At 48.4% G+C, this 23,974-nt stretch overlaps 1 protein-coding gene across 1 annotated transcript in view; it reads left to right on the top strand.

Moving 5' to 3' along the window:
• Positions 1-23,974, top strand: part of hmcn2 (hemicentin 2) — a gene marked incomplete at its 5' end in the record, with an annotated part of 42,587 nt that overhangs the window by 4,108 nt on the left and 14,505 nt on the right. Inside the window, 45 exons of the mRNA XM_080004280.1 lie at positions 2,478-2,649; positions 2,737-2,843; positions 2,929-3,049; positions 3,140-3,403; positions 3,518-3,662; positions 4,090-4,211; positions 4,526-4,798; positions 5,263-5,404; positions 5,738-5,865; positions 6,545-6,658; positions 6,761-6,919; positions 7,014-7,208; positions 8,491-8,586; positions 8,950-9,077; positions 9,170-9,314; positions 9,704-9,816; positions 10,727-10,886; positions 11,097-11,256; positions 13,393-13,520; positions 13,713-13,964; positions 14,573-14,656; positions 16,516-16,707; positions 17,133-17,263; positions 17,379-17,523; positions 17,617-17,743; positions 17,914-18,071; positions 18,181-18,459; positions 18,561-18,703; positions 18,822-18,972; positions 19,257-19,475; positions 19,570-19,683; positions 19,884-20,071; positions 20,180-20,276; positions 20,374-20,535; positions 20,788-20,901; positions 21,098-21,294; positions 21,375-21,456; positions 21,560-21,691; positions 21,778-21,921; positions 22,009-22,168; positions 22,280-22,404; positions 22,495-22,678; positions 22,787-22,884; positions 23,311-23,589; positions 23,701-23,891. Of these exons, the coding sequence (XP_079860406.1) occupies positions 2,478-2,649; positions 2,737-2,843; positions 2,929-3,049; positions 3,140-3,403; positions 3,518-3,662; positions 4,090-4,211; positions 4,526-4,798; positions 5,263-5,404; positions 5,738-5,865; positions 6,545-6,658; positions 6,761-6,919; positions 7,014-7,208; positions 8,491-8,586; positions 8,950-9,077; positions 9,170-9,314; positions 9,704-9,816; positions 10,727-10,886; positions 11,097-11,256; positions 13,393-13,520; positions 13,713-13,964; positions 14,573-14,656; positions 16,516-16,707; positions 17,133-17,263; positions 17,379-17,523; positions 17,617-17,743; positions 17,914-18,071; positions 18,181-18,459; positions 18,561-18,703; positions 18,822-18,972; positions 19,257-19,475; positions 19,570-19,683; positions 19,884-20,071; positions 20,180-20,276; positions 20,374-20,535; positions 20,788-20,901; positions 21,098-21,294; positions 21,375-21,456; positions 21,560-21,691; positions 21,778-21,921; positions 22,009-22,168; positions 22,280-22,404; positions 22,495-22,678; positions 22,787-22,884; positions 23,311-23,589; positions 23,701-23,891 (7,020 nt within the window). The remainder of the gene's footprint in view (positions 1-2,477; positions 2,650-2,736; positions 2,844-2,928; positions 3,050-3,139; positions 3,404-3,517; positions 3,663-4,089; positions 4,212-4,525; positions 4,799-5,262; positions 5,405-5,737; positions 5,866-6,544; positions 6,659-6,760; positions 6,920-7,013; positions 7,209-8,490; positions 8,587-8,949; positions 9,078-9,169; positions 9,315-9,703; positions 9,817-10,726; positions 10,887-11,096; positions 11,257-13,392; positions 13,521-13,712; positions 13,965-14,572; positions 14,657-16,515; positions 16,708-17,132; positions 17,264-17,378; positions 17,524-17,616; positions 17,744-17,913; positions 18,072-18,180; positions 18,460-18,560; positions 18,704-18,821; positions 18,973-19,256; positions 19,476-19,569; positions 19,684-19,883; positions 20,072-20,179; positions 20,277-20,373; positions 20,536-20,787; positions 20,902-21,097; positions 21,295-21,374; positions 21,457-21,559; positions 21,692-21,777; positions 21,922-22,008; positions 22,169-22,279; positions 22,405-22,494; positions 22,679-22,786; positions 22,885-23,310; positions 23,590-23,700; positions 23,892-23,974) is intronic.

Raw genomic sequence — 23,974 nt, 5'->3', positions numbered from 1 at the left:
ATCAAATATACACAGTGTGTTTCTGTGGACTCCGGGGGAAGAGTGGAGGGAAAACAGACTGCTTATTTTACTCTCTAATCCCAGGATATGATCTGTCATGGCTTCCCTCCCTCTAACACAGCTGCCCCGTGGTGCTGGCTCCCAATACCCTGCACAACAGCTCATTGTCAGCACTGTGCGTCCCACCCTTTAACACTCCTTGGTGTTCCACGGTATAATCAATGAGTGGACTGACTAATGAGCAACCAGTCCACAGAACTCTACTTATGTTGCTGTCAACACTTGGGCCTTAGCGCCAAATGTTCTTAGGTTCATGTTTGCTGTGAGTTTACGTTTTGAAAAAAAGTCAGGGTTTTGATCTCCGTTTAGGTTCCAGATGTACGCCTGCTGTGGTGTTGGGTCGCAGACAGAAACAAACAGACGCTTTTGAATCGTTTATGAAGAAACAATTTCTGGTGCAGGGTTTTGGCCTGCACACATTTACGGCCACAGCTGTTTGGCCGTAAATGTTTCATTTCCTTCATTTTGCACTGAGCTGATTTGCTTTAACTGCCTGCTTTTTTTCCTTTTACATAAGATATGAAATACTCCTATGATATGATAGACTACTAATTATAGTGTCAACAAGACAGCATCTGTATTATGGCCTGTCTTGAATAAAGAAGAGGAAGGCGGGAGGTCCAGTAGTTTCTTGTGAGAGCAGGTGTTTTGGAATTCTCGCAGAGAACGAGTGGTCCGTCCAGGACTGATTTACCTCAATTACCCTGCAAATGGTGATGCTAATCTTGTTTAAACCCAGGGCTTGAGTCCTTCTAGAGTCTGTCCTGGCAAACTCCAGCGTAACTTCTGCATCCAGTCTGCCGAATGGAGGATGAGAAGAGCAGAGCCTCCGCTAACCTTGCGTGGCTCATCCGTCTTTCTTCCATCCGATAACAGTCATGGAGGTTCCTTCTGGACACACCCTCTTGTACGTCTGGTCAATGGAAACACGGCGGAAGAGGTTTCACAGCATCTTAGATCCTTCTGCATTCCCTGTGGCTCAGGCATGGGAAGTGGGTACACCGCAAGATACGTTCCCGGAGCCCCTCCTCGTTCCAGAAGCAGGGGTCCAATCGCTGAGTTTCCTTTGCTTTTTTCAACTAAGGGTCGTGGGGCAGGTTAATGCCCACTCCCCTCAGTACACTGACTGTCCTGTCTGGGGCAAATGTAGGTCGGTGCAGCGCTTCCTGCTCTGCTGGGGATCGCTGCACATTTGGTAGACATTACAGCTGTTTGCAGTTGTAAACGGGGAGAGGAACCAGCTGCTGTCAACACCCAGTGGAGCTGATACACAAAAAGCAGAGGTCTGCTAATTAAATGATCAAAGGCTTTACCCGTTACAATTTCCCCCCTTTTTTCCTAAATGTAATTAAATGTGTTGCAGTTGACTGTAGCTCTGAAGAGTCCACTGAAGGAGTGTTTTTTTTTTATTTTCAGGTTGTTTTGTGTTTGACTCAACACAACTGTAATTCACTTTCACTTAGGAGGTCAAAGCAAACATTAGACAGCAGTTGCTTATTCAGTATTTGGAAAATGGAAGAGTTTAGTTCCAGTGTGGCCACTGAAATCTGGATTGGTAATGGTCGTTTCTCGAGGGCCAAAGCAGTTGCAATGGTAAATAATCCTACAACAGTCATTGGGAAACTCATACTCTAAGTGATGATTGCTTTTGCTATTAAACATAATCAAGCTGTCTGCCATTATTTCAGGCTTTGGGTAATCTTTTCTCCGAGTGGAAGATAATGACTTTCATTTGGAAGTGAGCCTTTCTCAATCCAAACGGGTCACTCGTCTCTGGGCTCATCAGCTATTTCAGGCTCCAGCAATTCCACAGACAGAAAAATGGAAACGGCCCTGCCACGTCTGCCCTTAATTGATCCTGCATATTGGTGCGTGCGGATGTGTGGAACACGTGGAACCTATGTGTGTGTGACGAATACAACGGCGTGCCCGTCCCCCTCGCACATCCACCGCTGCCTTCTATTCTGAGGAACAAGCCGAATGATTCATATGATTCATGAAAGCTGTGTTGCAGAGGACGGTGGCTGCCTGACAGACTTCCACTGTGAGTGCAGCTCTGCTGGGAATTCGTGCTTAGGAGTGCAGAAAACTGTATGTTATCATTTTGACAGTTGAGCTGTTTCACTTTCCTTTTGTTTGGGCAATATCCCCCTGAGGAATACCTCAGCGAAAGAATAGTCTGAAGACGAAGAGCAGCCCACCGGGGGGGGGGGACTTATTTTTTGGAGAGAGGTCGCACTCACTTCCTTCCTGTCCTGCTCCCCTCCCCCCAACTTCCTCTTTCTAGGTTGAGTCGGGGGTTCTTTGAGGGGTCAGGGGGGTCCCGGCCTCATCCTCCTCGTGCCCTCCCCAGTCCAGCTGTGAGTGGGAGGCCGCTCCATTATTGAGATCTCACAGTGCTCTCCCTCCCCTGCCAGGTTTTGAAGTGGGTGGAGGAGACGGTTCAGGCACTGAAGGTCCACCTGTTGTCCTCCAACCACGACAGCGCCCAGGAGAACAAGTGGGAGGTGCCCTTTGACCCCAGTCTCCGAGAGGTGACCGTGTCGCTGAGTGGACCTGCACCGCAGATAGAGCTCAGGGATCCCTTTGGTAGACAAAAGATTTTGTTTTGCCATTCTCTACAAAATATCAGTTTCTTCTTCCTCTTCCTCATTTTATCCGTCTTCATTCTCCCAGGCCGTGTTGTCGGTGTGGAGCAGGGCCTCTCGGAGCTGTTGAACATCCCAAACTCAGTGCGCATTGTCAACCTCAAGTTCCCCCGACCTGGAGCCTGGAATCTTAAGGTACTACAACATCAACAAGATGTTTCTTTGAAGGACATGAATGGATAACAGGAGGGAAACTGATTATCACACTTCATTCTCCCAGGTGAGCTGCAGTGGCCGCCATACCTTGAGAGTTACGGGTGTGAGCAACCTAGACTTCCGTGCCGGCTTCTCCAGTGTTCCCGTGTCGGAGTTCAACCACAGCAGGGAGAGGCCGATAAAAGGTGACGTCCCATTTATTCTGTATTTTTCAACTGAGAGATCCCATGTAATGACGCAAATTGGTCGTCGTTCCAACTCTCTCTCTCTCTCAGGAGTCCCAGCGCACGTTTTGTTGAAATGCACGGGTCTGAAGCCCCCTGGCCAGCTGAGCCACATGGAGCTGGTGTCAGGCTCGGGACGCACCCTGCGCACCCTCCCTGTCCCCCTGCCCCGGGACCAGGGCGGCCGCGGGCTGTGGAGTCTCCCCGAGTTCCGCACACCGTCCCAGAGCTTCTTTATCAAGGTGACCGGGAAGGACGAGGAGGGATACCGCTTCCAGAGGCTGTCCAGTGTCTCCTACACCAACATCATTCCAGGCAAGACAACCACCCTCCGCCCCCGCTTGAAACACCCACCGCTTTCCAGTGTCTCTCACACATCATTAATCTTTCTTCTGACCCTTAACCCTCTTTTCCCTCTCCCTGTCATAGATCCCCCAGCTGTGAGCATGCCTGACGTGGTGAACGGCCTCTACATGCAGCCAGCGGTGATCGGCTGCTCGGTGCAGAGCGACATTCCCTATAGGTTGAGGTTCACCAGAAGTGGGATTAACCTGGGAGAGGAAAAGCTCTTCAAGTGAGCATCTCTATTTATCCGATGAGCGTTCTGGAAATCTTTCTGCAATGTCGTGCTTGTTTCCCGCTGTAGAAACCTCCACTTTGGTCAGTCAGTGAAATGTCCTAGACTGTTATTTGTTAGCATGTTCGAAAAGCTCTCCGACACAGGGTGTCTGTTCATCTGTAATCTATACACAGCCTGTTTTATTTACATTACACGTTCAGTTGTGCCACCCTGAAAATATAACAATCTGTCTTGTCTTTCTTTGTCTTTGCACTCTGTGTTGAGTTATCATTAAGAGAAGCTGACTTGTGGTGGAAGATATTCCTGGTGTATGTGTGTCCTAATTGTGTACTAATTGGACGCGATCTAAAATTAGATCCCGTTCTAGTCATTAGGCAGCCAAAGACCAGCCAATCAAACTTTCTTTGTGTGTTTGTGTCAGTACTTCTTCCAAAGCATCATGGAAGATCTCAGAGGCCTCAGGTGAGGATGAGGGACCATATGAATGCATCGCACAGAGCACCGCTGGACAGGGACGGGCCCTGACGCAGTTGACTGTGAGAGGTATGTCTCTCGAGCACACAAAGACACATAAACAGGAACTAACTGACAGGACAGATAAATAATTTACATGCACACACGTGGACACACATGCACACACTCAACTTCTCTCATACATTGTCTACATCCGAGTCATAACAAAGCTTTGAAATCCATTCCAACAAACTTCGTCTTAAATTTAAAGCTTTTGAAACAAAACATGCAAGTCAAAACATTTGTATTCTCCGTAAACTATTCATGGACTTTGTTTTTTCCCCGCAGAGTGGCCTTTTTGATCGTTGACTTGTTGATTATTGACTGTGTTTCCAATGAGACAGAGCCGCCTCCTGTGCTGCACGCCCCCCAAAACGTGAGCTCCTCGGTGGGCGCAGTGGCTGTGCTGTCCTGCCAGGTGGAGGGCAGCATGCGTCACAACCTGACCTGGCTCAGAGCCGGCCAGGCAGTCCAGGCTCACTCTGGGAGGGTGAGGCTGCTGCCTGACTCCTCCCTGCAGATCAGCGGTGTGCAGCCTCGGGACGCCGGGGAGTACCACTGTGTGGCCACCAACTCCCACGGAAACAGCAGAGTCACTGTTTGGCTCCTGGTCCCAGGTATCATACGGGGAACTAAATGGAGGGTCGTCTGGTTAAGCACTTAACACACCAGTGCCTCATGCCTCCACGAGGACTCGGTCATCTGCTTTCAATTACGGGCCTGGCCTCCCGACGGCAGGACTTCTAGCCACTTCCCAGTCAGAACATGTTTCTCGTCAGCCAAAATTGATGCATGTTGAAAATTGCGGCTTGTCTCTTGGGCATCGTCTTGTACTGTATGTTAACAACACATCTGAAGTCGTCTAAACAAATTTTAAAATCATGTCCCTCGCCGTGAGCTGCCAGTTGTGACATCAGGCACTAAGCGTCGGTTATGGCATCGCGGCCCGGGCCGACGAATGTCTAGCTTTGCTCTTGACTGCGATAGGAGAATTTAGTTGCAAATGACATCATGCATCGCTGACAAGGCCCTGACTCATCAGACGTCTAAACTCCCGTTCCCCCACCTGCTTCCACTTTAGAGGCTCCTTCAGTGGAAGTCAGCCCCCAGAGCCAGGCCTTCTCCCGGGGCAATGAGATTCGCCTCGTCTGTGCTGCGTCCGGCTCCCCACCCCCCCAGCTTCACTGGAGCCATGGAAACACGTTCCTCACAAATCGACCGAGGTAAGGAACCCGCTGCCCACTCAACACCTCTGGCCTCAGAGCCATCGGAGAGTCATTAGAGTCCACTTAACCAGCGTGCTAGCAAGGCACAATTGCCACATCTTGTTTACATCACCACGTAGGCTCACAGCTAACAATGCAGTATCTGCTTACAGACCACTCAGACAGTATGACTGTTTAAATACATATTGAAACAAGCTGTCCTCACGCCATCCAAGAATAGCAGAGGGGGGTTTCAAAAAATGGAATTAACAGAGCGACATCTGCACATGCAATCACGAAGAATCAACAAACATGAGTTCCCACAGAAAATGTCTGTCATACCTACTGCAGGCTGCGTCTGAACCGTCACGGACTCCTGAACATTAATGGGGCCCTCCCAGAGGATGCTGGGAACTATACCTGCACGGCAACCAACGAGGCCGGGACGGCATCTAAGACTGTGTCGCTGACCTACACAGGTTAGTCTGACAAGGAGTCTGAATGGTTTCTTGTCTAGCTTCTCATTTATTCTGGCATTCATGAAAACTCACAGACAATGTTGTGTTCTGAATGTCATCATGGTGCGTGTGGTTCTGAGTGGATATTTGAATGATTTACGGTGCCAGTTGTGTATTGTCGCGGAGAGAGACTTTGGCAGGCCCCACGTTGGCCCATACAGCTTTACCCTGTGAACCCTGGGAGTGTGTGTGGAGGGCTGACAGTCACAAGTGAAGAAAGGTTGAGCCTGCATGTCATTTAATGGTCGACTGGAAAATCGGCACTGACGGACATGGTTCGTCTCTCCCTCTCTGGACCATGCTGGGATTATAACACGTTTTTGTTTTTTTTCCTTTGAGCCCCACTTTTACACATTGGTCTGTCAAGACAGAGCGCGACAGGGCGCTTCAGCTGTCTCCCCGCACCAATAATATCCAGCCCCACTCTGTTGACACACAATGGGCTTTAAATGTCAGTTTGACTTCTATATTTACCTCCAGTCCGTACGGCGGCAGTGTCTATTCTACGCCTCTAAACTCACTTTAACGATTGAGCCGCACACAGTGCTCTCTGCGAGGCTGCTGATTGGGGTACGCTTCACGATGACAAAAAAAAATCGTACCAAAACGTAGGTTAGTTACGCTTGTTTTCTCACCGCAGAGCATCCGGGGATCACCGTGGTGCAGCAGGTCGTGCTGGTGGCCGTTGGGGGTGATGCCACTCTGCATTGCCAACCCACAGGCATCCCTCCTCCACTCATCCATTGGTTTAAAGGTAAACAAGGGGCCAAATCCCTTTTCACTACTTAAAATGTGACAGCCATATTTTCTCCCCCCGTATATCCACATCACGATTTTTCCATGGGTGTGCGTCCAGGTGAGCTGGAGCTGGGCTCTGCTCCTTTCACTGAGCAGGATGTTCACCATGGGACCCTGCAGATTCGAGGGGTTCAGGAGATGGATGCTGGGGAGTATAGCTGCGTGGCGAGCAGCTCGGCCGGTACTTCCTCTGGCAAGGTCACCCTTGAAGTTGGAGGTTAGACCTCAAAACAAGTTCACAAGACAAGTCAGGTGGCAAGTACACGCAGTTTCCTATGTTTTCTTATGTTCCAACACTCTCGCCTTGACAGTGGGCCCATTGTTCTTTGAGGAACCAGTTGACATCACAGTCAATGTAGGGGAAAATATAACTTTGGCCTGCGCTGCCCATGGCTTCCCACTGCCCACGATGACCTGGAGCAGACAAGATGGCAGACATATCCCGATGAAGATCGACAGCCACAGCAGAACAATGCAGCTGGAGGATGGTGGTCTTCTGATCCAGGGTGAGTTATCCGACCCTGTGGTGACACAGAGGCTTGGCCTCCATAGACACATAATACAGCTTGTAACGGCCGCTTTGCATGTCCGCCTGGCACGGCTAGCATTCTGCAAGTGATTATATATAGAAGAAATTTTGCCTCTCAGATTAGATTCAGTAAATGCTTCATGATCCGTTCATGGACGCAACAAGATATGAATGAATGCCGGGCAAATGAAAGTGGAATACGCATAATCTATTTGGGTGAATGCAATATCAGTGTCTCAAAAACGCATGCAACTCATCTGGTAAACTAACAACTTCCCTTTGTAAAGTACATTGCATCATTCTAATGTCATATTTTCTCTATTTTTATTATATTATTATATTTTATTGTTGATGTCTCCTGTTAAATTATTTGATGACAGCGTCTGTTTCTCTCTGGACATCAGAGTGCTGTAGGGCTGTGAAACAGAGGGCCATTCCAGATGAACTTTCACTTGTGAATCAGAGCTGCCTTAAAGAATAAAATATGGATCATTTTGGGTACAGGAATAGATCTTCAGACTAAACATGTTTATAGTGCATGCTTAATGGTGTTGGAGAGGAACAGCAGTGTTTGCCTGCACTTCTGGAGTGGACCACGTCCATCGCCATTCCCATCTGTAGCCATTGTCTGACCTAATTTGCTCAATCAGTTGCAGATGGCTTTCTCTCTACCTGCCAGTGTTTCAAGTGGTTCCTGTTGGTAGTCTCCCTCACCGCTCTTTCTCCATCCGCCCTCTGTTCTCCTCATTGTGCTCGCCTCTGTTTACATTTGTTGTCATCGGTTATTTAAACATAAGCTGCACAGTCTAAACACAAGATCGCAACTGAGATAATCTCCATGGAATTTATTGAGCAGCACATGTGGATGAAGCAGAGATCCAGCAGAGAGCTGAGCAAAGCCCATTAACCCATTATGTTATATTTATGTATTAAATTACAGCCTAGCCAAAGCAATGATACCGCTGTATATGATATATTGGCTGAATGATATACTATAAATATGTAGTCAGTCGGTGTGCCCTTGTCAGCCGTCTTGAATAATCGGCTAAGTTTGCCAGGGAGTATAAAAATACCCCATTCTACTTCATAGGTGGTGTGCACCTGCACTAGGCAAATGGTTGGGCGATGATGGTGTTTTTGGGGGACTTATAATACCGACACACTGGAAGGCGATGTTATTTCATGGAATAAATACTACAGTCATTAAGGGAGGCGGCATTGCAAATTGTCTTTGCTCATCTTACTGTGTTTTACTGCAGGTGTCTGGCTAGATGATGAAGGACTATACACCTGTGAGGCTAAAAATCCATTTGGGAGCGTCAAGAGTGAAGTCAGAGTTGGCGTTGCCGGATTGGGTAGGTTTGTTTAGTTAATCTTTTTGTTTCTACCTCAAGGTGCCGGGATTCAGCGATTCAAGCAAAATACGCATTTAGAACACGAAACAAAGATAGACACACGCTGTTTTGAATTTGGTTGTGTCAGTGTTTGGAAGAGGAACAGTTTGCAGACCTGTCTCCAAATATCAAGAGTAGATTGCAGGTGCGGAATTAAACTTTCCGGACATAGTTCGATCGTCATGGAAACACTTCTATGTATGAAGTGTACTACGACAGGCTTATTACATCGTTACAAAATAATGATATCATTTTTTTCTTGAAATACCTCACATCTTTAGAAGTCTCTGCTCATCCACTGACACCATTTGCCTTTGTCCACAGAACCTCCCCTCTTGGCCCAAGCTGCTCCGTTCATCACCACTGGGATTGGTCAGTCCCTGAGTATTCCGTGCATGCTGCTCGATGGAATACCGCTGCCAGAGAGACACTGGACTCAAAATGGGAAGCCTGTAAGACGCGACTGAACTTTGACACTCAAATATGTCCACCGTGTGCAGTACATGTTTGTTGGTGTTTGACTGCGGTGGTTTCTTCTTCCCAGGTGCGGCCCAGCGGCAGGGCCTTCCTGCGGAGCGACGGCAGCCTGTACATCGAGAGGGCCGTCCCGGAGGACGCAGGGACGTATGTGTGCACCGCGGTCAATGTGGCGGGCAGCACAAACATCACAGTCAGCCTGGAGGTGCACGGTAAGAGGCTGCCGGGCAACTTGTTCCTATGCAGTTTCCCCCAGGCTCAGGACATTAACCTACTGTACCCTCAAGAATGTGCTGACTCAGTATGAAAGGGGGAAGAAAAAAACACAACATAAACATGTCAGTGAACCGACCACCTGCTGTCATACTAGTGAGAGGGTTCCATTTACTCAACGCTTTGATGAATGGGGTCATTCTTTTTATGGGCCCGTAATGACAGACGAGACAGATTATAGTTCATCATCAGTTTGTAATAAAGAAATGCCTCGGACACCGACGTCGCTCACTAGCTAAGCCTGGTAATAATTGTGTGGATAATTGTGTGGGCCCTGCATGCTCAGGGCCAGGCGGACAGCTTTATTCATGACCCAGTTCTTCCACAGTGCCCCCTGAGATCAACGCTGGGCCCTACCACTACATAGCCAACGAGGGCACGGCCATCACTCTGTCATGCGAGGCCAGTGGAGCCCCCAAGCCAACTGTTGTCTGGTCCAAGGTAGGAGGTCGCGCTTTTGTCCCAAATCCACTTTTCTTAATGATTATTTTGGCTGTATCCCATGTACCCCTGGCACGATGAATATTCTAGTCCAATTTCCAACAACAGAATATGTTGGGGATTATCATTTGCCCAAATATTAATAACCATGACAACTCTGCCAATCGTTTTTTGAAGTACTAGCTTCGGAGTTATAAAGGGAATTAAAGGTTATTGTTAAAGCAAAACACTGCAAGGTCATCACACTTGGTTTAACAAACAATAAGGACGGATGAGCACAATTAGCAATCATTATACAAAAAATTCTATTTATGGGAAAATGTGAAGTTGAAATTACCCTAAAAGGCCCAGATGATATTTCACTATTGTTATGTTAATAGTGGTTAGTATCTCATGCTCTCAGAGAAATCTGGACCAAAACACTCCATCCCACGCCATTATAGCTAGTACAGCAATTACAGGAGTTTCTCTAAATATTCTTGTTTCCGGTGTGTAAACCTTTCATATTTTAGAGCTAACTGTGTTTCTCAATACTTTCTTTCCAAACATTTTTTTTGCATACTCCAGAGACATGCTCCATTTATTTTTTTAAATTCCTGTCAGGTAAAAGTGAATCTGCAGAAGCAATCATGGGTTCCAAATGTAATTGAGTGTATCGCAAGCTGTGATCCCGGGTGTGTTCGTTGGATGGAGACAGTCAAGGAAGTGTGGGAAGGACTTAACCCGACCATGGTGAAGCCATGATTATCCAGAAAGGGAGACCAAAGATTCTACTTCATTCGATTCTATTGTAGGAATCATCTGCCCCTCAGCTGCCCCTAAAGCTAACATCAGTGTCCATGTGCTGTTACTGTATGTGCACCTCTTCTCTGTAAAAACACTCCGTAATCTTACCCTGTCTTCTTCCCAGGGCAGACAGCCCCTACCCAGAGACAGCTCCTCCCAGCAGTCTGACCCTGACGGACACCACCACATCCCCCACCCCACGGCAGAGGACGCCGGCATCTACGTTTGTATGGCCACCAGCCTGGTGGGCTTCGCCAGCCGAGAGATCCAGCTCAGTGTCAACAGTGAGATCAAAATTTTCCATCGCAGTCGCCCAAACACAGAAATGTTTTCCAGTGTTCGCAGCAGCAGCAGCAACTGGCTGCTCTCTGCTGTTTGGATTCTGACGCCAAAGTTTTCCCTTAACCTTTAAACTAGTATGTAGAAGACCGGCCGAGGGGAAGACCGCCGCTTCTGGTTATAAACTGGTCTTCCCCCCTTTGCCCTTTCCCCAGCCATGCCCAAGATAATGAGCGTGCAGGACCATGAAACCACGGTCAAGATGGCAGCCGAGGTGGGGACAGAAGTCATCCTGCCTTGCGAGGTCCAGGGCAGTCCCTCTCCGTTAGTCACATGGAGCAGGAACGGACAGCCCATCCCCCCCGTCACAGCCTGGTAATCTCTCTCCCTCTCTCTCTCTCTCTCTCTCCCTCCCTCTCTCTCTCGCCCGTTTTACAAGGGAGTCTGATTGAAGCCGGCTGCCACCCGAAACTGTTGTTGGGGTTCACTTGGTGGTGACTTTTGAAGGCAGGCAGCGAAATGGGCTGCGAGGCAGGTGGCGGCAGCCAAGGGCAAAAATAAAAAAAATAAAAAATAGCCGTGTGCGGGCTTCAGCTCCACGCTTGAATCTCTTGAGGAGGAACATCTGGTCTGACTGCTTGCTGACTGTCTGCTGTCTGCTGGGTGCAGACAGGCTGGCCGACCGGGGGATGTAGACAGGATAGTAGACAGACAGATCCGGGATCCTCTTGGAGGTTGCTGAAAGCTGCGGCGCTGCCTGAATCAGATACTCCTGTGTGGGGCCTGGAAAGAGGAGATGTGGAAGAGAGGGAGGGAGGTGGTGGGTGGAAGATGGGAAGGGAAAGCTACAAGCTACAAAGAGATACAAGCGCTGTCTGCCTGACGTGCCGGATTCCCCGGAGTCCCAGAGCCATAAAACAACATGCTGACTTTTTACTGGACCTTTCTGATGAGAATAACACATCTCCACGAACAACCCCCCCCCGACATTAGTCTATTTTTTATATGGCCAGTCATGCCGGGTTGAAGGGGCAATTCATTCTTTCGACCTATCAGCGGGTCGGCATCGCCCCCACGCTTCCCCAGGGCGAGGAGACCCAATCACCAGGTGGAGACGGCTGCAGAAATATGTGTGAGTGTGGAGGGAATTACCCAAGCCCTGCTCCGCTCCTCAGAACAGAGTGATAGAGAGTGAATGAAAGAAAGAAAGAAAGAAAGAAGGAGGGGCACACACAAACACACACACGCACACACAAACACGTACACACAGACGCACACACTCACACACACACACACACACATAAAGCAAAGAGCTAACCGACATTGGGTCAGTGGATCTGTTTTATCGAGGGCCACCCCGATTAGGCCAATTTGTCCCAGTCAGTCTGCACGTCAGACTGTGTACACAGTTGACTTGACACCAATGTAGGAAGCAACGGGAGGTGGATTGATGGTCGAGAGCGCGGGAGTGGGTGCAGGGGTGGCGGGGTGGGTCCAGCTTTCCTTTTTTCGTCGTCTTTACCAATGCGGTGGGGAGGCAGCACCGCCGTTTGAGCGCAGGGCGACCGCTGCAGAGACAGTGATTTGGTTCCGGTGATGGATGCGGTCGCTTGCTGCTCCTCAGGGCTGTTTTGAGAGGGGGGAGAGGCGTTCGCCCACATGTGCAGCTGAAATAGAGACCCCTTTGTGCTTCCACGTCGGGTTCCTCTTGAATGAACATGTTATTGTTATAATTCAGTTGCTTAGCAGGCCCACTTATCTCGGATAAATCACAGGGGTGTGTTTACATTGGTGCGTATTATACATTTATACAGCTGGATGGCTGTTTGTGCAACTCAGGTTAGTGCTGTGAGGACTTTGAAGCACTCGACACAATAACACAATTATTTACCTTCATGTGACTTGATTAGAAAGTTAAAAGACGGGTCATTCACCCCCTTCAAATTTGCCGACCGACTTTATTTTTATTGACATAGTTTTTGATCTTAATCCATTTTCGGCTTCAAAATGTTTTTCGGCTCAAGTAGACATGGAAATTATAGTGAATTATTAGCAACAGATCTTGGTCAGTCACTTTGACTTTTGAAAAAATAAAACAAATGAAATAAACTCCATCAACTGTCAGGCCATTACAGTGGTGCTGGTCAGTTTAGGATTTCAGAATTATTTTGCTTGAAAACATTTTTAGGCATTTAAGTTGCCTTTGTTTTTTTTACTGATTATCTGTGTTGAGAGAACAGGTTATTTTTTCATCAATTGTCACAGGAAATGCCGTTTTTAGACCTTCTTTCAAAATGGAATCAAACCAGTTACATTTCGACACGGTAGATTCAGGACAGCCACTGTTTGTATTCGAAAAAATATATCTTTTTTCATAACCGCCACTGTGGGTTGTGGAGAAGTAAACAGGAGTAAACAGTAAATATTACTTAAAAAAACACACTACACACTACACTGACTGATGAAGTGTTGTGTTTTCTCCATCCTCCCTGATCCCGAACCACACCCCAGGTTCACTGTTCTGCCTTCAGGCTCCCTGAAGATCACTGATGTGCGCCTGATTGATAGTAAACTCTACACCTGCACTGCGGCGAACCCAGCGGGAAACGTGTCCCTAAGCTACAATTTACAGGTTCAAGGTAACTCCGCCGGGCGACACGAGAATGTCTAAAAAACTCCTTGGAACCCTTTTAATGTTTATTTTTTTAAAACGCTGTCATGTTTGATGTATTAATCAGGCATGTGTTGTTGCCAAAATATGTCAAACCTCTTTGGTAAGTAGGCAAACAGATACGTGTGAGACGTGTTTTGGGTTTTGTGTTTGTCTTCAGCTAAGCCTAGAATTCATGCGGCCCCGCCGCTGCTGAAAGCCCTGATTGGCCAAACGGTGACTCTGCCCTGTGTGGTCCAGGGGGAGCCCAGCCCCGTGGTCAATTGGTTTCACAATGGGCATCCCATCAGGGTCCCAAATGGTGAGGCCCTCAGGATCCAGCGTGTGGCCCTCACTGACCAGGGCACCTACAAGTGCGTGGCCGAGAACAACGCCGGGCAGGACACCTTGGAGATCAAACTGGAAGTTCTTGGTGAGTGTCTGCAGAGCTCCGAGCATGAGGGTGGTCGTCAACCCCAAGAATGAGGGATTAGACAACATGCATGAAGGTTTATCGTGAGAAACGCATTCATAGTGATACCTATTTTGTAATTCAAGTCCCAGTTGCACCGGCACCTTTAAAACGTTATGATATAAGCGGTGCTGTGCTCCAGTTTTACACTCTGCAACCTCCACACTGCAGGAGGGCAAGGAGTCCTTTAAACCACTCTACGGCAGAGAATAAGGGGTCCCAAACGCCCGCAAAGTCATTAAGGTGCTTTTTGACCCTTTAAGGTCAACCTGTTTGCTGAAAGGTTCGATTTGAGGGAGCCCGAGATTAACGACATCATTCCAGGCACAGGAGTCAGGACCCGTGACTCGGCCGTCAAAGTGCAAAATAGGCCGTCGTATTTCTCTCACCTCGCAGTAAAACCTGCGTGGGGTTATCTGCGGTCAGATTAGCTTGATTTAACTACGGCAGAGAGTAATCCCTTGTTTGCTTCACAAACCTTTTTTTTTGTCTATTGATTGCCATGGTTTTACTTTGTACTGCCGTAACGCGCTGAGCTGGCGGTGAACTTCGGTTATCTGTCCTCCCAGACGCCCCGTCCTTCGCAGATCCTGGAGATGCCATCATGGAGAAAGTAGCCAACACCAAGGTTATCATCCCCTGCGCTGCTGAAGGTAGGAAGTGATTCAGGCATGAGTCAGCCTTGGAGGGAGAGGCCTAGGGCTGGCATCTAGAAAGGACGCGATTTATGGAGTGTGGCAACACTGATCGGTTCCAGCGGTTTAATGTATTTGTGGAGGTTTTTGAAGCACTGGCCATTGCCAGAAAATTATTATTTTGAGTTGAAAAGTGAGTCAGATGAGTACATTTGTGCGCTATCAAAAGCTTTCACTTGTCAGAGCAGAGCAACTTTCGTAAGATATCATTTGCTGTCGTAAAAACTGCACTTTTCCTCCGTCGTAGCGCTTTCAATTTATGATCTTTTTATGAACACGGTGCCAGAACTCGCTGTCATGACAGCATGCACACACGCGGGTAGACGCTTGTGTCTAGTCCGGGTCTCTATGTTGGAATCTCTCAAGCCCCTGTCTGACAGGCCGTGTAAATAGGTGTTGTTTGTGTGGAGGCATGCCATGGTAACAGGCCATGTTTGAGAAGGTGAAAACTAGGGCTTACGCGGAACAACAGCTGTAACATCATTCTGCCTTCTGCCACATCTGCTTTCTTCTGCGATGGGGCCTGCTGGGAGAGGAATCCTAATTACAGGCTGCTGCTGGCAAATAATGGACAGAGATGTCTGGGGTGTACCATCGAGACCAGGAAGAGAAAGGAGCTCTGTGCCCCCACCCTCTCTCCCTACCAAGCCCAGCCGACAGACAGACAGACAGACAGACAGACACACAGAGACAGACAGACAGACAGACAGACAGACAGACAGGGTGGTTGGCTGTGCCAGGTTCCCTCACACAGGAGGCCTACAGACTGGCACTATGGAGAAACAGCCAGCACCAGGAATTATGACTCCCTGACGGATTTCAGGAAATACATCTGTATTGTTCTTGGCTGAGGAGGAAGCGGTCATAGTAGGATAGTATTAATACATTGTGTTGGGTAGATGTAATTATTTTGGCAACACATGGAAGAGATCACCTTAGAGTGTGTCAACCCCCACAAATATATTCAAAACCTGCTAATGAGATCGATTAACGTCTAAAACGGAACATCTGTACACATTTCCTCCCAGCAGTGAGATAATGATTTTGATTTAGAGTTGCAAAACTGCAAACAGGTGGTCCGGGGAGGAATGCAGGATAACATCACCTCTGATTCCTCTTCTGCATCCCGTGATGTATTTCTTTGGATCAGGGTATCGGTGATGTGTTTCGGGTTTCTCCGACTGGCCGTGCGCTGTTCGGATATGCAGCACCTCTCTTAATAGACAGAGCCGTGGCATTTGCTGCGTTCCTTTTGCGATGCCTCTCCTTCGTAGTTGGATAGGTTAGCAGCACTCTTGTTTCAGCCCCTGAACCTTTTACTTTACCCCTTTCCCTATTCCAGCCCTCACATCGTCACCAGACCCTTCTTTTCTCAAAAGTAATCCCCCAAGCACATCTGTTTGAGGCCCCCCCAGAGTCTATGTCCCAGTGCCTTTGAGCTGTTATTCGCACCACTCCTGTGCTTACTGCACAAATCCTGCACTTCAGATTCTGGCAATATATCTTGATGCTAGCGCTTTAAATCTGACATCTAGTCCAATATGTGGTGCTTTAGCTTTTCGTGAGTGACTCTGACCTTGAAAGCTGGAGCTTCCGGACTCCAACCAATTTGGCAAGATTTCCCCCCGCCTTCCTGCCGTCCAATAGATAAATGTAAGGTCTGCTTTGTCTCCCCCGGTCTGGGCCGCCTGCCCACTAACTTCTCCTGTAGAGAAGAAGAAAGATAAAAGTAACTTTTCTTTCTGACGTGACCAATGAAGCCTGTTCTAAGCCTCAGCGGCTTACTGGGAAATCCGCTCTTGTCTCTGCACCTGCAGGTTCGCCGCCTCCCAGAGTGCGGTGGTTCAAGAACGGCCTCGAGATACACAATGACCAATCCCAGTTTTCTGTGTCCCGCGACGGCTCCCTTGTGATTAGCGCAGCGTCTGCCAGTCACAGCGGGGACTTCAAGTGTGTGGCGAGCAATGACGCAGGATCTGTGGAGAGGAAAACCAGACTGAAAGTGAATGGTGAGAATTCACGTGCCCTTTTGAGTTTTCCCTTACAGCGACGGCTGCACGTAGCCATGGACCGGTACCACTTTTCACAACCTGTACAGATCCAGAATCTTTCACTTTGTCAATTACTTCAAGTGAACAGAATATATTTAGTATACTATTCACTTAGTATACTGTAGATTTATAGAACATTTTGGGAGGTTATTAGAACTCATAGATAGATAGATAGATAGATAGATAGATAGATAGATAGATAGATAGATAGATAGATAGATAGATAGATAGATAGATAGATAGATAGATAGATAGATAGATAGATAGATAGATAGATAGATAGATAGATAGATAGAGAATTGGTTAATCCTGCATGTGATTCATTGCACAGACAAATGTCTGAAGGAGGAAGATAGAATTGTCTTTCTCCCTTTCCTCTCCAGTTCCCCCAGAGATCCCAGATGACGGCCAGCCTCTGAACCTCACCGTCACCTTGAAGCAGCCTCTCACTCTTGGCTGTGATGCCTTTGGCATTCCTTCCCCATCAATCACTTGGACTAAAGACAGTCATCCTGTGAGCGAGTCATCCTGCCTTGATCATATCTAGCAGTACCACACCACCAAGTGGTCACAAAACTAATAACAATGTAAAGCTAATGGCACCTCTTGTTTTTTGGGACTCATTTTAGGCAGACAGACCCGGGGTTTATCTGCAGAATGGAAACAGGCTGCTGAGAATCTACAGAGTTCAGTCAGAGCATGCGGGCCAGTTCGCCTGCACAGCCCACAACTCTGCTGGCGAGGCCCGGAGAGAATACAACATAGTGGTGCAAGGTGAGCTCATAAGTACTTGGAATAAAGCAATGGAAAGTGTTGTGCTGTATATCGTTTTTGTCTATGTCCATTGACATTCCATTCGTATCACAGCACCGCCAGTGATCTCGGGAACCACTCGGCTACAGGAGCTGGCTGCTGTACTGGGTCAGGAAGTGGAGTTCCATTGCCATGTCAACGGGCACCCAGCACCCACAGTAGAATGGAGCCGAGATGGAGAGTAAGTCTGACAATGCATCCTGTTTCAGACTAGGGGATGCCGTTGATTTCTCTGTGATTAAGGGCTATATAAAGAAACTTGAATTGACTCTGTTCATGTCACAAAACGTTACACCCTATAGTAAGTACTAAGCTACCATGAAATTGACGCTTCCCTCCTTGTGTGTTCAGGGTCTTATCTCGTAACGGGGACCCCCATGTGGCGTTTCTGAAGGGTGACCAGGTACTGAAGGTGAAGTCAGTGAGACTCAGGGACCAGGGACTCTACCAGTGTCTGGCCAGTAACAATGCAGGGACTCAGATGCGGCAGTTCAGACTTACCGTGCAAGGTGAACCCCCCCTGAAACAGCTTGATTATATATGTTAAAAATAAAAAAAAGCATTAAAAAGGGGACATTGACAAGATTTTGTCAGCTTACCTCTCTCTCTCTTATCCAGCTCCCCCCACCATTAGAGGACCCAGTGGGACCGCGGAGGTGTCTGTGGTGTTGGGGTTCCCTACAGTCCTGCCCTGTGACGTTGAAGGGTCCCCTGTTCCCACCATAACCTGGCTGAAGGACAACCAGCCCATTGTGTCTAGTGCCCAGCTGACTTACACCCATGGGGGGCAGATTCTGCGGCTGGGCTCGGCCCAGGGAGACAGTATGGGCCTCTACACCTGCCGAGCCAGCAACCCAGCGGGCACCGCCCTCAAACACTACTCCCTGAGTGTGCTGGGTAAGCGCTTTGGAGATGTAGAACATATCTTACGATGTTGTACATCACTAGCTTTTAGAACATTGAAGAAAGGGCTATGGAATATTACTATCTCTCCACAGTCCCACCACAAATAGAGGGAGACTCTACAACCCTGACTTTTGGTAGGCGTGAGGAGAAGGTACGGATAAACGGTACATTAATTCTATCCTGCCTGGCTAAAGGCTTCCCTGAACCCAAGACCCAGTGGTTCAAAGACGGTCAGGTTGGTGTTTGAATCTGTTAGTCAGGTCAAATATTCACATTGCCTTCAACAAATATAATCACAACGCACTCCAGGGAGAATATGAATATTTTAATCCTCTAACTGCTTCCTCTCTCAGCTGCTGAATGGAAACATCCAACCCGGTATTCGGGAAAGTGGCCACGTCCTCCACATAGATAACGTCAAGCTGTCCCACGAGGGACAGTACACCTGCATGGTCACCAACACGGCAGGAGAGGACAAAAGAGACTTTTACGTCACCGTCCAGGGTGTGTTAACATCCAGCGCACAATTAGAAATTTGCATTTGATTACATTTGCTGCCATTTCACTTTGAATTTATTCAGTTGAAAATGTCATCCTATATTTTATCACACATCATAGGGATCGAGTTTAAATTAATATGAATATGAATTATGTAATATTATAATGGCATCATTGGTTTTTCCCAATTAAAATATATTTTTTATAGCTTCTGGAATTTAAAGGTTGAATAAAATGAATCAACGGAAAATAATAATGACATACTAATAGACGGTTCTTTGGTTCACCAGTTCCCCCTGTCTTCCACCGGGTGAATAATGGAGAGGCAGCCTGGGGACTCGGAGAGGAGGATGAATATGGAGAGGAGGAAATGACAAAAAAGACGGAGGTGGTGTTGGGACACCCCATCAACCTGTCCTGTGAGAGTAACGCTATCCCTCCGCCCAAGATCAGCTGGTACAGAGAGGGGCGGAAGCTCACCACTGCCGATGGAGTGGTGCTGCTTCCAGGTTAGGAAAAAGTGTTTCTATGGTATTTCGTGGCACTAAAACAAGGTATATATGAGTATGAAATGATAAATGAATAAAAAATGTATCCTCCTAGGTGGACAGGTGCTGCAGATTTCTCAAGTGCAGAAAGAAGATGGCGGAAAATACACCTGTCAGGCTGTCAATGAGGCCGGGGAGGACCGCATGCACTTTGAACTTGAGATCCTGGGTTAGTTATTGGGGTTCTAATATATTGATCGATAGACAGCTAGATATACCCACCTCCCAAAATTCAATTAAACGGCTGTACGTATCATCATTCAGCTGTTATTTAGATATCAAGCTAAGTCAAAGTAGATATTTGCTAAACTACTGCAAATGGGCTGAAATTACGAGAAATTCACATTCTTTTTCTCCATTGCCACCCAGTGCCACCTGCCATCACAGGGTCAGATGGGTACATGGAGGAGATCGCAGCAGTGGTCAACAGCACCATCGTTCTCAACTGTGACGTGACGGGGCACCCCGCTCCAGTGGTGTCCTGGCTGAGGGACGGGGTACCGGTGAACACTGACTCGGAGCATCACCACATCAGCGAGGACGGGACTCAGCTCCAGGTGAGTCGCAAGCGTAGGGAAATGCTGCCACGACACAAGCCATGAACACGGCACATTGAATGATTGATCGACTGGAGGTTCCCAACCTTCTGTCTCTTCTCCCCTCAGCTCCTCAGTGTCCAGGTCTCAGACATGGCAGGGTATCTGTGTGTGGGAAAGAATAAGGTCGGGGCGATTGAGAAGCTCTTCAGTCTGACAGTGCAAGGTGAGAGAGGTCCACGTCTCCCATTTAACCAAGGGCTGTTTTTCCTCAAACTCGCTGGCTAACCCCCCGCTACGACGGCCCCGGTCCCTGTCCCTAGTTCCACCCAGGATACTTGGCCAGAAGGAGGAGGAGGTGAGCGTGATCGATGGTCACATGGTGTCCCTGCTGTGCGACGTCCAGGCGTACCCTCCTCCAGAGATCACCTGGACCCGGGACGGACAGATCCTCCAGTTCAGCATCGGCATCCACATCCTGCCAGGTCAGAAGCGGGCCATTACTCACTGTCCGAAAAAAAGGACACAGATTCTCTCAAGGAGATCAGAGATCCCTACCAACTAAATAATACTTCAGCCTAGAGAATAGTGAATTAAGAGCCTTACATGACACAAAATACGAGTGGAATTCCAATAAATATAACAACAAAAGTAAACTGAAATGACAATCAGGCAGTCCATGAAACTGAAAAATAGCAAACCATCTTTGATATTGTTTTGCTGTTCCAATACTGCAGGTGGTCAGATGCTGCAGTTGCCGCAAGCCAGAGTGGAGGACGCCGGACAGTATGTGTGCACGGCCACCAACTCGGCCGGCCAGGACCAGAAGAGCATCCTGCTCAGCGTCTACAGTGAGAGAGCGCCAGACTTCACCAAACATTTACCACACATAGATGAGCTTCACATGCCCACACCTGGAAGCAACTACTTTTGTTCCTTCACCACCAAACCAAACCAGCTGTAATGGTGGATAGTTTCAGAATGAATCACACTAATTATAGTGAGCGGATTATGCTGAGGTCATGCCTTCTTCATGTGTGCCGACAGTGCTGCCTGCCCTGACCCCCCGTCTGGACTCTGAGTCAGAGCTCTTAACCCCTCAGGTGGGCTCCTCCGTCACCCTGCGATGTGAGGCACGGGGCCTTCCGGAGCCGGAGGTCACGTGGTACCGGAATGGGCGGCAGCTAGCGCCAGGAAACGGCCTTAAAATGGACCACCATCAACTGGAGATCATCGGAGTGCAGGTCAAAAAATACATTTTGGCAAAATAATCGTTTAGGATTCCTCCTTGTGTGATTTGCTGACATACCTTGCTGGTCTGTAGATGGGGGATGCAGGCACCTACACCTGCAAGGTGTCCAATGTGGCTGGACAGGTGGACAGGACCTTTCGGTTGACAGTAAATGGTGAGACACCACTGCCTTTGTATCCTCACAAATAATAATTATTAAATGATGCCAACTTGTCCAAAGTGCTATCATGAAAACTATTCATCTGGATCTTTCACAGTGGCCCCTGTCCTGGATGGAGCGCTCACAGAAACCCTGACCCAAACGCTGGGCTCCCATGTCACTTTGCTGTGTGAGGCCTCGGGGGTCCCCATTCCCAGTGTCACTTGGCATAAAGACGGCACTCCAATCGGTAAGAGGAGTGGAAGGGGACGATTGGGGAGTTAAATTGTGAGCTTGTATGATTGTGCCGATTGTGAATACGTGCGCTCTCTCCAGAAAGCAGCCTGCAGTGGCAGTGGTCGGTCCGGGGCAGCAGACTGGAGCTAGGGCCTTTGACTCTGTCTCATGCAGGGACATATACCTGTGTGGCCAAGAACAGCGGGGGAGAGACACAGAAAGACTACATTCTCACAGTGCAAGGTAAACACAAGCTGTTACTACTTGGAGCAGTATGAGCTGCAAATGCCTCCATAAAACAAGGATTTGATTTCCATTCAATTGTTTTAGTACCGCCCACCATCTTGGAGTCAGGCCACTCGTCTGACCTAAGCGCCCCAGTGGGCGAAGCATTGACCCTGGAGTGCAGGGCAACTGGGAGCCCTACTCCACAACTCAGCTGGCTGAAGAACGGAGTGACTCTCGAGGGATCAGAAACTCAGTACATAGAGTAAGTCCGTCCTCATTCCGTTTCCATGCTTTTTTTCTGCTGGTGAAAGCGCAGAGCCACATGGTTGAAGTCTTAGGCTAAGGCACGTGGGTGTATTTTATCGTTTGACAGTGTGACCCCCAACGGCAGCGTGTTGACCTTGCTGCATCTGAGTCCAGAGGATTCTGGAACATACACCTGTCTGGCTGTCAGTCCCGCCGGCCAGGAGAGCAAAATCTATACCCTTTTCGTACTCGGTAACTTCTTTGTAATAAAATTGCATATTAAATTGCTCTTCGTAATTTGGTTTGATTTGATTGGATTTTCTTTTTCTACATTGCCCACAGTACCTCCTACCATCTCCGGGGAGACTGCGATCCCCAGAGAGGTGCAGACCACGCAGGACAGCATCGTGACCCTGGAGTGTCACGTGGCTGGAAACCCCCCACCCCAGATCAGCTGGCTGAAGAACGGACAACCCCTGCTACTCTCCCCCCGAACGCATCTCCTCTCCGGGGACTCTGTACTCAGGTCAGTTTAGATTTTTCCTTTAATATTGTCAATTTAAGTTGTTTGCTCAACATAATCATTAAACTATATTGCAGAATAGGCATTGGATGCTTTTTTTCTTGTGTTTAGGATCTCTCACGTCCAGCTGTCTGACTCTGGAGTTTATACATGTGTGGCACGCAGCCGAGCTGGTCTCGCAGAGCTGAGCTATGATGTTCAGGTCCAAGGTACCATTGCACTCAAGCTCCTCCTCATAAAATATCACTTCCGTGTTTTATGTCCATTTTTGTTCCAAAGTGAGAAATTAATTTCACGGTGCTTTTAACTTGGGGAACCTTGAGTCATGAATCAAAAATTAAGGGAATAACACTTTAGGAAACTGGACTCTCTCCTCATAAGATAATGACCTTCATAGCAAACCAACAATGGGCTGAATCTGGCCCAGATTCTGTCTGCACAGTGGCCCAAAATTGGTGCAGATTCACAGAAGGGATCTGATTTGGAAAAGGAACAGAACCGACCTTGAACTGCTCTGAACAGTCCTCCCTTTGGCCCCAATCTAGCCTGGATTTAAAACGGACACTTTATTATTATTTCATGTTCTACAGTAAAGGAGATAGAGAAGGAGACTGTGTGTCTTATCTGTCCCACAGTGCCCCCTGGTGTGGACCACGTGGAGCCCGTGGAGCCCGTCACGGTCGTCCAGGGCTCCCTGGTGACCCTGACGTGCGAGGCGCGCGGTGTGCCCCCACCCACTCTGACTTGGATGAAAGACGGACAGCCCCTGTCCCTGCACCGGAACCTGTTGCTGGACGGCCAGGAGACGCGGCTGCAGCTGCCCGATGTCGCCCCCTCGGATGCGGGGCTCTACAGCTGTGTGGCCAGCAACCAGGCCGGCAGCAGCACCAAGAGCTTCAACCTCACAGTGCTCGGTAAACATCGCAAGACACGGTTACGTTCACTGGTTGCTGCTCAGCGGTCCCCTTATAGTGAATCAAGTGTAAATAATACTAAAACAAGTGATTTATTGTACTTTCACACAGAGCCCCCAAAGATATCCAGCCCCGGCTCCCCAGATGAGCTGACCATCGCTGTTGACACAACCCTGGAGCTTGAGTGCTCCGCCGCGGGGGTCCCGCCTCCGACCCTCAGCTGGCTCAAGGACGGGCGCCCCATGAAGGGAACAGACGTTGTGCAGGAGGACGGGCGCTTCATCAGGATAAGTAAAGTCCAGGTTGGTCAGCCTTAAAACAACTCTACTGTATGTAACTTTTTTACCTTAAAATAACAGCTTCAAAATTATTTTGATGTTATGGG

This window comes from Zeus faber (assembly GCF_960531495.2).
Source record: "Zeus faber genome assembly, chromosome: 7".
Lineage (NCBI taxonomy): Eukaryota > Metazoa > Chordata > Actinopteri > Zeiformes > Zeidae > Zeus > Zeus faber.
Note: the sequence above shows the minus strand (reverse complement) of the source record. Positions and strands in the feature narration are given on the sequence as shown.